The following is a 13,258-nucleotide window of genomic DNA, read 5'->3' as shown; positions in this document are numbered from 1 at the left end:
ATTAAATTCCTTCCACGTTACAAGTTAAAATGCACAACTTTCTGTCATATAAAATCCCTGTTAAACATATGGAAACAGTGTGAACATTTTTTGCAAATCAGTGTAACTGCAACACAGCTCAATGTTTCCTAAATATCTCTGTAGCTTTAAGGAAGCAGCGGAGCTCTCTTACGCACATCAGCTCTCCCCTTCTGCTTAAATTACATTTCAGCGACTCCTCAACATGTGGCGCAGTCTGATCTATCTTTAGTGCAGCCCGCCAGAGAAATGTTGCCCAACTCTACGGCCTCTTCAAACTTCACCATCAGGCTGCAGAAATAAGACCGAATCAAATAAGCGGCTATTGCGGCTATAAATGCCCATTATTTATGGCATTTATTACCATTTCACAGGGAAGACGTGGCTGCAAGCACCCAGACGTCATTTATGTCAGCAACGAAAGGAAACATGTTTCTAGTTCTAAAATGAAAATCTCCGACTGCGTTGTTTTGAGACATGCACACAGAAAAAAAAAAAACTCATCTTACTTATTGTGGAAATTGCCACTTGTTTGTGCGACTATCACCTGTTTTTTCTCACAGCTGCCACACTAGAAACTTTTCAAGTCCAATTATAGCTCAGTGTGTCTCTCCAGTGTCTGCTAATTAACGCTAAGATGGGTAACAAGAAAACAAAGCGTATGCAACATGCAGATAATGAGGAAATCACACGTTATGATAAACAAAACCTTTCATGAACAAATATTTTTTCCAGATTGTGGATGTGGACAATGTGTAATGCAACTTATAACAGGATTAGAGCTAATTAGATCATGTGAAATGTTAATCACTGTATTACATTAGAAAAGGTCAACAGTCAAACTATTTACTGCAATTTAAAAAATTGGGAAGCAGTGGATGACTGTAAGAGGCAGATTTGATCTAATATAGACTAGTGCTGTGATTATTTATTCCTCTTGAAGTGAAATCTCTACTCTTTGTCACTTCGTAGGTGATTTTAAACTCCATGCGAACTGGAAAATGAATTGACGTCTAAAGAACAGCACATATTTCTGAATATGACAGCCGGTGCTCTGAATATCCTCTCACTCTTGAGTAACTTTAGCTATACGGGAGCTATTTGGGGGGCTTTGACAGCATTGTCTTTGCTCTAAATGGACCACATGACACTCTGGGAGCTGAATCATGGTGGCATGTCTCCAGCCGAACATCCCAGCAGTTGCTACTTTTAGTCTGCAGCGGCAGGTGCTGGAGTCCAACGCTGGGGCTGTTCTCTGATTTGGCCCATTGAGATTCCACTGAAGCATGCTGGGGTTAGGAGGAGCTATTTTTAGAGGGGGGTGGATTGAATTGCACAGTCTTCACACCAGGAACCCTTTCTCTGCTCAGCCTTTTCTAGCCAGGACTTACTGCCAAAAGGACCTTTGGCGACCATCTCCTTCCGTTGTCCATAGACACTTTTGTTTTGGTGCCCTTACCCCTCTTTGAACAAGCTATGGACCCCAACGCCATCAAGGAGGAGCTGCGGCTGTTTCAGAGCACTTTGCTCCAAGACGGGCTGAAGGAGCTTCTCAATGAGAACAAGTTTGTGGACTGTACCCTGAAAGTGGGCGACCGTAGTTTCCCATGCCATCGGCTAATCATGGCCGCATGCAGCCCTTACTTCAGGGATATCTTCTTCACTGAGGATGGAAAGGAGGTGGAAAACACCAAAGAGGTAGTTCTAGATGACGTCAACCCCTCTGTCCTGGACATGATTATCCAGTACCTCTACTCTGCTGAGATTGACCTCACTGATGACAATGTGCAAGATATCATCGTTGTGGCAAACAGATTCCAAATCCCTTCTGTCTTCACAGTCTGCGTCAATTATCTTCAAAAGAAACTCTCGCTGGGTAACTGCATGGCCATCTTCAGGATGGGCCTGGTCCTCAACTGTCCCAGACTCGCCGTTGCGGCACGGAATTACATCGCAGATCGCTTTGAGCTTCTTCACAAGGATGAGGAATTCCTCAAGCTTGCGGCCCATGAACTGTTCGCAGTCATAGGCGGGGACTCGCTGAACGTTGAGAAAGAGGAGCTGGTGTTTGAGGCGGTCATGGCCTGGGCCCGCCACGACAAGGAGAAACGTGTTAAGACCCTGAAGGACGCCTTCAACTGCATCCGCTTCCGACTGATGCCGGAGAAGTACTTCAAAGAAAAAGTGGAGAATGACGAGATCATTAAAGCTGACCCGGAACTCCAGAAGATGATCCAGGTCATCAAGGACGCCTTCAAGGGGAAACTTCCCGACAAACCCGTGAAGAAAGAGGGTGAAGAGGGAGCAGGGAAGGAAGGAGAGGATGAAGATAGCCCATTCCCCGGTTTCCTCAATAACGACCGCAGACATGGCATGTTCGCTCGCGACTTCGTCTTGATGATCAATGACACAGCAGCGGTGGCGTACGACGTCATTGAGAACGAATGCTTCCTTGCTTCAATGTCAGAGCAGGTTCCCCGGAACCACGTTAGCTTGGTGACGCAACAGAACCAGCTCTACATCATTGGAGGACTGTTTGTGGATGAGGATAACAAGGACGTGCCTTTACAATGCTACTTCTACTTGGTGAGCATCTCCTGAATTACCCAAATAAGTTGTTGGGTCATTTAGCCTTCAGTTGGGTAAATTCACACAATGTCCATCTTGGAAATAATCTTACAGTGGCTTCCTTGGGAAGATTTTTTTGAAAAGATTATTACCACGCCTATTCTGTTAACTGCTAGACTCATGAAACAGGAAGTTTTGCATAGCTTGAGAAGCACTGCAGGCACAGAACCAGAAGATACCTTAGCATGTCTTCAAGAATGACCACATTCTTGAAGACATGCTCAATGTTTTCAATTTTAATACATTTTAAGGACAAGTATACCTTGGGTTAAATTTGGGATATGAATCTGAAAATCAGCTTTTAAATGAAGGTTAATTTGGTTTGGCTTGCTGAAGTACAATTGATTCTTTTTTCCACCTAAGCACTTATCGAAGCTATCTTCTCTCCAGCTACCTATAGCCTCATATTAGATAGACAACTATCTAGCTACTGTTGTAGCTACTTTCTGATTTTAAGCTCTTAACAAGAGCATTTTATTTCCAATTGTGATAAACATTGGCAGTATTTTTGAAATATGTTTTCTGTAAATGACACATGTACCGTTAGCTTACATGACAGCCCTCTTAGAAAGTGTTGTTGTCAATCTAACTTAGTCCCTTTTGGCTTCTTAGTGGATTCAAAAAACTCAAAAAACAAATAAATTTTCAGTAAACAGAAGGCTTCCAGTGAAATCTATGTTGCCTATGGGGCCTTTTATGCTTATTTTGTCACAGTAACCAATACATATAAGGGTTCTTGTCTTTTATTGTGTCATTTATTTGCGCCTTAGTTTGATCCCCTCACATCTGAGTGGGTTGCCATGCCACCCATGCCTTCTCCACGATGCCTTTTCAACATCGGTGAGAGCCAGAACCTGCTGTTCGCTGTGGCTGGAAAGGACCTGCAGACCAACGAGTCGCTGGACACAGTGATGTGCTACGATGTTGAGTCAGTGGTATTAGTGTTTTTCTTTTCATGCTACGCCTTCTTCTCACATTTGTCCCCCCCCCACCCCCCCACTGTGTCTCTCACTTCACACACACTTTCTCAGGTGATAATTAACTTCAGAAAAGTAAACAGCTCTCTTAGTACTAAAAAAAAAGGGTATATAAATCCATATGTATAAATATGTTTTTTATTTAGTCTCAAGTTCTCTAATGAGCTTCGCTGTGGTCGGTACATGCAAATTTATGATGCGTAAATGATTGTGTAAAAACAAAACTCAGAATTCAATGTTATAACTAAAGTGTTGTTTAAACTTGGACAGAAATATACCCGAATATTGCATCATATTTTCACATTTCCACACATGTGCCATTCTTTAGGAAGATGAAATGGACTGAAACGAAAAAGCTTCCTCTGAAGATTCACGGCCACGCCGTCGTGTCACACAAAGGACTGATCTACTGCATCGGAGGAAAAACAGATGACAAGTGAGTGTGTGGATGTGTCTGTGTATCCGCGCTAACGCCGTGAACAGCTGCTGTTCCTGGTCCATCACGCTGCGAGCCGGGAAAACTGCAGGATACACATCTCAGACAACAATTACAGAGCCACAGTCCAGGGTTTTCTAACACACAACAATAAGAGGAAAATCCTAACCTGCGACTCTTTTTTACAGGTATCACTTAACTACTGTTTGTTTGTTTCCACAGAACTGGCGGATAAATCACTCTGTTTTCCAGGAATGATGACGCTGCGGCTAATAAACTTACTTGAATTAAATGCTATGACTAATAATAGTCCAGCGATTTCAGCTGCCAGTAACTTCATGGCGAAGACGAAAACTGAGCTGTTAGACAAAAGAATCAAACATATAACCAATGAAATACACATTTTAAGTTCATTTCACAAAACATAGAATTGTCTGACTAAAAATAAAAAACATTAGATTATTTCCCCCTATCTACGTTACACACTGCATTAATAAATACAGTGTTTGTTCCTGTAGCATGCTGCTGCTGCTGCTGCTACCATGTTTGCCAAATTTGCACACAGTGGATTTAATTTATGGAAGAACATTTTAATTTCATATATAAAAACAATTCTTTCCAATTCACAATTATGTGATATTGTGTCCATCTGCCATATAAAACCTAAAGATGCATCCAAGTTGGTGGGTGTGATGTGACAAAATGTTAACGGTTGACATTGTCTTCCTGTTACATTCAAATTAATATTTTAAGTCATTGACACTGGTTATGTCTTTATCTTATTGTTAGGCTTCCATGCTATAATTTGTCTTTCTTTTAGAGGTTTTCTTTCTTTCTCAGTGCCTTGTTGAAGGAAAAAAAGAAAAAGTCTTTGATGTTTGATGTGAAAAAACATTTCTAGCTGATCTTTGACGCCTTTAGACTATCAATATCACCCACATTCATCGCTGCTTGTGACCCCCCTGCAGCAAAGCTCTCAACAAAGTGTTTGTGTACAACCACAAGCAGTCTGAGTGGAGGGAGATGGCGGCCATGAAGACACCCAGAGCCATGTTCGGAGCCGTCATCCACAAGGGAAAGATGGTGGTGGCTGGCGGAGTGAACGAGGAGGGCCTCACCGCCTCATGTGAGGCCTACGACTTCACAACGAACAAGTACGTTCAACTCCTAAAATGTCCATGACTTCTTTGTTTGTTTTTTTTAACATCACTGGTAGCATCATTTTCTAATAAAGGTGGTTATGCTTTATCTTTTCAAGGAGCTCCATATTCTGCGAACGAACCCTAATTATTCCTTTTTTGCCATCTATAATCACCAAAATTAAAGCAATTTCCCTCAACATAATCGATATTTTAAACTTTTAAATGCATAATATTTATTTGCCTAAATTGTCGCCAAATGTTAAACAAAATGAACATATTTTAATAATCTCATATCTTTTAAAGAGAAGGTTTATTTCAGCTTTCAACTGCTTCTTTGCTAGCTTTCTGTTGTGGCTAGCTTTGCTGCATTGATAGCACTAGGGTGTACATAAAAAGTGTGAATTTTACTTTAGTTTTTTAGTTGTGTTTTTTATTATTATTATTTGTCCAATTACAAAATGGCACAATCTGCTTGCATATCTGGGCATGAAAAAGAACATAAAGTTATTAGGTTTGTCGATGTTTTCTACGCCAAACCACGTCCAGTGAACAGGTCAGAAACAGGTGTGAACCAGCAGTGTAACGGTCCCGAGCCCACGCTGGTTTGCCGTGTCTCCGCAGGTGGGAACCTTTCACGGAGTTCCCCCAGGAGAGGAGCTCCATCAACCTGGTGAGCACCGGCGGCCTGCTGTACGCCGTGGGCGGCTTCGCCATGGTTCAGATGGAGAACAAGGAGGTGGCTCCCACTGAGGTCACCGATGTCTGGCAGTAAGTCCTCAACAAAGACTGATTAAGTAAACTGGTTAATAAGAAGAAATGAATCAATTTTGAGGGTCACTAATCTACCTCCCTACAGTACAACACTATTAATAATATTATTACATTAATATGTCTGTCATAGCATGTCTGACACTAAATTAGCACTTAAAGCTAATTCCACTCACATAGTGGATGGAAGAGTTCTTAAAATACTATGCTTTTTTTTTTTAAACAAAACATCACTTATTTGTATTGTCTTGCCTGTATTGTATTGTCGTACCTCCTGTTTAAAGCCTTTACATTTATTTAGAAAGAACTAAGTTTTAAAATGCCTTATCTACTTTGAAAACCAAAAAAAAAAAAATCACTAATTGCGTATATATGCTTCATACTTTACATTCTTGCTTTTAAATATAACATATTCACTTGGTTATGCTGCCCTTGCTAGCACATTTCACATTAGCATTAGCACTGTTGCTAAGCTAGCTAAAGCTGGATGCAAACATAAATTTGTCTCCAACAACTTAAGTTTTCCAAACGCAGGCTCCTAACTTTTACCATTTAGGTAAATATAGTCTTTAAATCCTGCCTTATTGTTGAAGTACAATAATGCATCACTGAATCAAAGAGATGCTCAAATTAAGCTACTATTACCCATTAGCTTTCCAAACTGACTTGCTTCATTTAAATTTCAATTATTAGAATTGCGAATAGGGAATACAGTCCAAAATCCCTTTTGTTTTTTTGTTTTGTTTTAAATACTGTACTTGTTTTCAGTTGCGACTCTTCTCCTGTTCCTATCAGGTATGAGGATGACAAGAAGCAGTGGAGCGGCATGCTGAGGGAGATGCGCTATGCGGCAGGCTCCTCCTGTGTGTCCGTCCGCCTCAACGCCGCCAGGATGCCCAAGTTGTAGACGGAATCATTTTTCTTCTGGTCCCCCATCTATTTAACAGCTTCCAAAGACCCTCTCCTCCTCCTCCTCCTCCTCCTCCTCCTCCTCCTCCTCCTCCTCCTCCTCCTCCTCCTCCTCCTCCTCCTCCTCCTCCTCCTTCTTCCTCCTCCTGTGAAATGCTTCTAAGGCGCTGGGTTGATCTTTGACATTAATTTTTTTTTTCTTCTCTGAACTCAGATGATTTTTATCTGTACGATGAAAGCTCCTTTCAGCTGCTGCTTCAAAGACGCCTCATCCCCTCAGCATAAAAAAAAAGGAGTCACAATTTAGTTGGCTCTCCAAATCTCTGTTTACACAATTTTAGCTCGTCTTTTGTAAAAAATAATAATAATTAAAAAAAACTTCTCCTTCCTGCCTCTGCTTTTCTTTCTTTTTTTTTTTCTTGTGCTTTCCGAGGAAGAGTTCTTAAAATACTATGCTTTTTTAAAAAAAATTAAAAAAAATCTACAAAAATCGCATTTGTAGAGACCTTCAGGGCAAATAAGGAAGTGAAAACTAAACGGCGACGGTCGCCTTGACGCGAAAAGACCGAGTAATGATCTTCATGCACAAAGTCACATTTATCAAGCTGCCAACAGGACTGGCAGGACAAAACACACAGTTGGGAAAACATTCAGGGATAATGTGCCGAGTTGGAACCAATAGCTGCAAAAAAAGGTTTAATTTAAATTATTTTAGTAAAAAGGAAATTAGTATAAATTTACACCTAATTATTCGATTTGCTTTGTATTACTACTAACAATTCCACAGCATGATGCGCCACCACCATGCTTAGGAGTTGCAACTCAGCTTTATTAGTTTTATCTTCTTTTTTTTTTTTTGAAGTGATGTTTTGTTTTAATTAGGCAATTGTAATCTATTAATTATTTTGTGAAAACAATCCTTTGAAAATAGTCTGAAATTGTCAATAGTCTGAAATAAAAAAGCTGACCTTCAAAATCTGGGTCAATAGAAGAAGCACTTTAGTGCCAACAAGTTAATGGCTGAAGAGTTTTTTTCTTTTTGTTTGTTTTGAGCTGGTTGCGGTTTAACACAATGAGCCTTTGCTTTTTTCAGAACTTCCCACACTCTCTTGTTATTTTAATGACAAAACTTGACAGCGGCGGTCCATGCCAGGGGCCAAACTCTGCGCAGCCCCGCTTGTCTTCTTGAGAGAAAAATGAACAAAGACCTCAATTGAGGCCCTTGTTTCCTGAGCAAACAAAATGAAATCTATCGCACTCGTTTCCTGTTAATTCGCATGAAACCGGCCCTTGATTGGTTCTGAGTGTGACACAGGAATGTTGTGCCGCAGACGGCTAAAGGTGAATCACGCAACGGTGCGTCTGCAAGCTGAAAAAAAGGCTGGAGTTTCCCCCCCTGGGTGTGGAAGACTGGAAGTGTAGTGAGTGGGAGGTGCACAGATGAAGAAATGGCAGTGAAAACAAAGGCGACACATTTGAGGACCTGGGCTGGAAGCTGATGAGGACGCAGTAGTTAAAAGTAAGTTTTAAAAAATATATGTCTATATATTTCTTTCAATATTTACTGTGATCTTGAAATGTCTTAATGCGAATTACAGTAGCAGATGAATGTTCCTACCTTTACGTCTGTGTCAATTTGTGACATGTAAGCTGCACGTTGTACATCTCAAATCCATAATAGGAAATGTTTCTCAAGCGGAGCTACAGCTGTGAGATCCTGAGAGGCTTTCACAAACCAAGCTGTTGACAAGGAAACGAGATATTGTTTGCTTCTTTCCCACTGAGGCGGCGTGATTGTTTCCTTTCTTGCCCGCTCTGCTCACCTCTTGCTTTTCAGTCCTGCTTTATCTTTTCTCCCTTCTTCAGTAATTGCTGCTGACCATGTAACGACAGATATGGGAGCAGAGTTTCAAATCTAGTTGTTTTATTGTTGTTTTTTTAACTCACATAACAGTGTTGACAACCCAACCTTGACCTACATAGTTGGTGACCCTAACAATAACCCTGGTCTGGCTATTGGCTTGTGAACATGTTTATATATTATATATATTATGAACATCACCTTTTGGAGTGCAAGCTTTTTTTAGTGTACAATAACATTGAATTATTTTACAAATTAAGCAGTAGCACATTCAAAACGTTGTGAAAATAATCAACCTTTACTTTGAATTGCCTACATTTTTCCAACAAACTCATTTAGGATTAATCCAATAATCCAGTAAGAAAGTGACTATAATTATTTCTGTTGATTTCTTTCTCCCTTTTCTTTTTGTCAAAGCCACACAAGTTTAACACTTAAGTTATATTTAAAAACTATAGCCTGGCTAAAGCTCAGCTAGCTTTAGCTAAAATATAGTTTGAAATTAACTAAATTCTAACAAGTTAATATTGTTTTATTCACATTGGTTTGTTGTTCTTGCTAAAATGAAAACAAAATAAGAAGTCGTTAAGATGGTCGTTGACTACATCAATGACTTTGTCAGCTAAAATGCTCGGCTAGCTAGCTATCAGACTTGATTTTTTCATTAGCATAAATTTTCGTTTCAAACGTCCTCAACCAGATGTTCCTTGGCCATTCTACACTAATAAATTAAAGAATTAAACCAGTGTGACTTGCTTGACACCTTTTGTTTGGGTAGATAATGTAATGTTTCTCTTTAGAAATTATGTAAGTTTAAAAGTTAAGTTGTACTTAAATAAAATGGTAAACTCTGGCTACAGAAACTTTCTCCACCACAAGTTTTAGCTTGACTTTAACATTAATTTGACTAAGTATTAGTGGATTCAAATGTGAACGTAGCAAATGTAACTAAAGCATAAATTTAGTTGTGATTAGACTTTAACTTTAATTTAAATGTAGCAATAAGTTGATGTTAGCATTAGGATTAGGACGTGCCAATGTCTCGTCAAAAATAAGCAGCTTATTGTGGCCGATGTCCCTTTCTCGGCTCATTTTTTTTTTTAGGACAAAATAAATGTTGTACCACCTTTTTCTGGTAATGACCTAGTGTTTCTTTTTTTCCAATAGGGCTTTTCCATGGCTGGGCTCAATGACAGCTGCACTGACCTGGAAGTACTCCTGAAACGTTACTACCTATCTGTTGCTTATGGCATCATCTTTGTTGTGGGCCTCGTGGGGAACATTACATCCATAGGCATTTACCTGACAAAGCTGCGTCCATGGAAGAGCAGCAGCATCATCATGGTCAACCTGGCGCTAACGGATCTCTTCTATGTCCTCACCATGCCTTTTTTGGTCTACTACTACAGCAACGGGGAATCGTGGATGCTCGGCGACTTCATGTGCCGCTTTGTGCGGTTTGCGTTTCATTTCCACCTGTACGGGAGCATCCTGTCCTTGTCCTGTGTTGCGGTTTTCCGTTTTTTGGTGGTGATCCAGCCGCTGAGAGTGGTAGAGGTGCAACAGAAGGTTTGGGGAATCGTTGCCTGCTTGGTTGTCTGGATTGTCTCTGCTGCTGAAGTCACACCAATGCTTACCATCATATCACTGACCCACAAGGACAACATGACATTTTGCATTGATTTTGCTAACATAGAGTCAGTCGATAGCATTCGGGAGTACAACTGGTTGCTCACTGCGTTTGGGTTTGTTCTACCCTCAATGCTGGTGTTCGTCTGTTACATCGGCATTGTGAAACGGCTCACTAGTGGATCCAGCGCCACCAGCTCCTGCAGGATGCGAGCGCGGCGTGTCATCGTCCTCATCCTGGTGGTGTTTGCAATGTGCTACCTGCCGTACCACATCTTACGAGTGTTGTGGGTGGAAATTCGAACAAATTCAGCAACAAAGTGCACGAAATATGTCGTGAAAGCAGCTTATATTATCTCAAGGCCTCTGGCGGGACTCAACACATTCTTTAACCTGGCTTTGTACACTCTCTCAGGAGACAACTTCAGAAAGGCCTTTGTGGACATTTTTTGCCGGGAACAATGGCTCGCCAAGGCAGCGTCCCTTCTCCACCTGAACATCGTCCACCGGGCTGAGATTGGCATGCCCGCTGCATGACAAACAACTAATGACTTTTTTTTTACTGAACGGACACTAGAGAGCATAATTTGTCACATCACAATTGGACAGTTAGTGTTATTTGGCATTTGCCAACAATTTCAGACAGTATGTGAATGTCACCGGAGTTTGCATCAATGAGACAATAGATTAGCAAATTAATTTAAGCTTTCTAATTGTTGCTCTGACTATAAATAAATGTGTATGTTTAATATGTAGTCATTTTATCTTAGTTGAGTGGTATGTTTCCAGTTTTGAACTCTAGCCAATTTCTGTCACATTTTGCTGCACCTTGCCAAATTACTAATAACCCTTTTGCCTGTTATAGATCTTGTCACTTTAAAAAACTGTAAACATTAATACAGTTTTATAAGATCTAATGTCACAGACCAGCACACTTTGTGAAATGGAAAGAAAGCTACACACTGTTTTCAAAAATAACAAATAAAAGTCTCAAAAATGTGAACAGTTGTACTGAGCACCTTTTACACTGATTTATTACCCTAAATAAATAAAATACAGTTCAACTAAATATGTAAAATGTTTCTTTCAGGTATAGTTGAATCACTGCTGACTGGCTTGTGGAAATATATTTTAGTCTTACATTTGTTTTGATGATTTTTATGGTGGAGAACCCACGTAAAACCCACCTAATGAACATTCAGGCATAAACGTTGATCTTGTTCCTATTTTTAATCAATTTCAAATAGAAATTTATTAGATATAGGTTTGAGTGCAACCAATATGGTTTAACTTTCCCCCTCATTCTGAGCCACAGCTGTGCTAAGTTTTTGCATGTCCTCAATGCAACAAGGTTATGATTCGGCCATGACTTAGGTTAATGTTTTTATTATGTTCCTCGTTATAAATTATAAAAGACATATTATATCTCTTTTTACTACAAGTTGATATCAGTTCCCCCAAGGCTATGGCATTCTCAAACAGTCTTGTTTATGAGCTCTTATATCTCCAACTACATTTTTAAAGGGCACTCAGAATGTTTGGGAAAAGATGCTATAATGACTAAAATGACTTTTGGCAGATTGCAAGTCTACGTTAACATGATGCCAAGCGTGGCAGATATCAGCAAAGATCTTGGAGCAGAAATTGTTAACCGTGTGTCAGATAGTTGAAACTTTGGGTATGACAAGGATATTTAACCCAAACACAACACAAAATGGTAAAAAAGAAAAAACAAACAAAACAACTGTCAGAGTTTAAGAATGTTAAATATGAAATTAAAACTGAAAGCAATGTGGTAAAGGAGAGTTGCTCACAACTCCTCCACAGGGTTGCGCCAGCTTTCCAACCCCTAAATGCATCTTATGTTCTCTAATTCTCTGTGGGATGTGAACATTTTTTGAAATAATCAGCTTTTGGCGACATTACTTTCAACACTCTCCGTGTGCAGCATCACCCTATTTTTGTGATTAAGTTTCTAAAAAAAAAAAAAAACAGTAATCGTCAGACCAAACCAGATGGTGGCAGTAATGCACATAACCGGAATGTTAAAACAATAACTAACACAATAACAGAAGAAGTTGTTGTGGCTCGCGCCAGTAGTCAAGAGGGTAAAGGATCTGCGCGTGGTGTTTGAGGACGAGATTTTCTGCTACAGAGAAGAGGACCGGCGGATGTAAATTAACCAGAAAAATTTATTTTATTCATAACGTCAGAGCTGTTTTCATGTCTTAGTGTATGTATTTAATAGCTGACACTTTAAAGCCAAAGCATATATTGCAAAACTTTTAACATTTTGGCTGGTAATGTGAACGCTCTAGTTAGTCACCGCTAACTACATTTATTTTTTTTCTGTTTGGTTCCAGAACTTCCGAGAACTACTATAAAACAAAATAGATACTTAAAAAAAAAAAAATATATATATATATATATATATCTATATATATATATATTTGGAAGTTAAATGCCTTTACAAAATATTGAATAATAATTTAAAATTTTTAATCGCTAAGTGTTAAAGTCACGTGATGCAAACATTCCTGAAGGATAAAAAACAAACAACATAGAGGTATTTCGGACATATTGAGAAAATGTGTCAATCGGTATTTGGAAAGAACGTTTAACCAAAATGACAGTTTTTGTTTTGTATTTATGTAATTTGTTGTGGACAATTTTTATATATTATATGTAGGATGTTGATGATCTTCCCTTTCCTGTTATTAGAGGCAGCTTGATTTGCTCATTCAGGAAGTGACGGTGAGATCGGACTAACCATCCGCGGTGCTCTCTTCAATGTGGATCTTAAGGTGGGTTACAGTCTCACTATCCATACATTTGGGAAAATTTGCACCTCAAATGTCAAAAACACGGTTTAGATTTCGTATCAAGACAT

The 13,258-nt window shown here is 39.5% G+C and overlaps 2 protein-coding genes across 2 annotated transcripts; both read left to right on the top strand.

Annotated features, from left to right (window-relative positions):
- Nucleotides 1–1,026: 1,026 nt before the first annotated feature.
- On the top strand, nucleotides 1,027–7,265 carry LOC116716034 (kelch-like protein 41b). The gene is made up of 6 exons (XM_032556775.1): nucleotides 1,027–2,604; nucleotides 3,417–3,574; nucleotides 3,952–4,059; nucleotides 5,028–5,213; nucleotides 5,823–5,969; nucleotides 6,765–7,265. Exons 1-6 carry the CDS (start codon nucleotides 1,495–1,497, stop codon nucleotides 6,874–6,876), a joined length of 1,821 nt encoding a protein of 606 aa, XP_032412666.1. The 5' UTR covers nucleotides 1,027–1,494; the 3' UTR covers nucleotides 6,877–7,265.
- Nucleotides 7,266–7,363: 98 nt separating this feature from the next.
- LOC116716035 (2-oxoglutarate receptor 1-like) lies at nucleotides 7,364–11,371 on the top strand. Its single transcript, XM_032556776.1, has 2 exons — nucleotides 7,364–8,397; nucleotides 9,907–11,371. Exon 2 carries the CDS (start codon nucleotides 9,916–9,918, stop codon nucleotides 10,903–10,905), a length of 990 nt encoding a protein of 329 aa, XP_032412667.1. The 5' UTR covers nucleotides 7,364–8,397; nucleotides 9,907–9,915; the 3' UTR covers nucleotides 10,906–11,371.
- The last annotated feature ends 1,887 nt before the right edge of the window (nucleotides 11,372–13,258 follow it).

This window comes from Xiphophorus hellerii, chromosome 24 (assembly GCF_003331165.1).
Source record: "Xiphophorus hellerii strain 12219 chromosome 24, Xiphophorus_hellerii-4.1, whole genome shotgun sequence".
Taxonomy (NCBI): Eukaryota; Metazoa; Chordata; class Actinopteri; order Cyprinodontiformes; family Poeciliidae; genus Xiphophorus; species Xiphophorus hellerii.
Note: the sequence above shows the minus strand (reverse complement) of the source record. Positions and strands in the feature narration are given on the sequence as shown.

What these genes read in the sequence shown, in the direction of transcription:
- LOC116716035 (XM_032556776.1), top strand. Translation starts at nt 9,916, where the DNA reads ATGGCTGGGCTCAATGACAGCTGCACTGACCTGGAAGTACTCCTGAAA.
- LOC116716034 (XM_032556775.1), top strand. Translation starts at nt 1,495, where the DNA reads ATGGACCCCAACGCCATCAAGGAGGAGCTGCGGCTGTTTCAGAGCACT. An exon ending in GTGATGTGCTACGATGTTGA is followed by an intron (nt 3,575 to 3,951) that starts GTCAGTGGTATT and finishes GCCATTCTTTAG; the next exon opens with GAAGATGAAATGGACTGAAA. An exon ending in GGAGGAAAAACAGATGACAA is followed by an intron (nt 4,060 to 5,027) that starts GTGAGTGTGTGG and finishes ACCCCCCTGCAG; the next exon opens with CAAAGCTCTCAACAAAGTGT.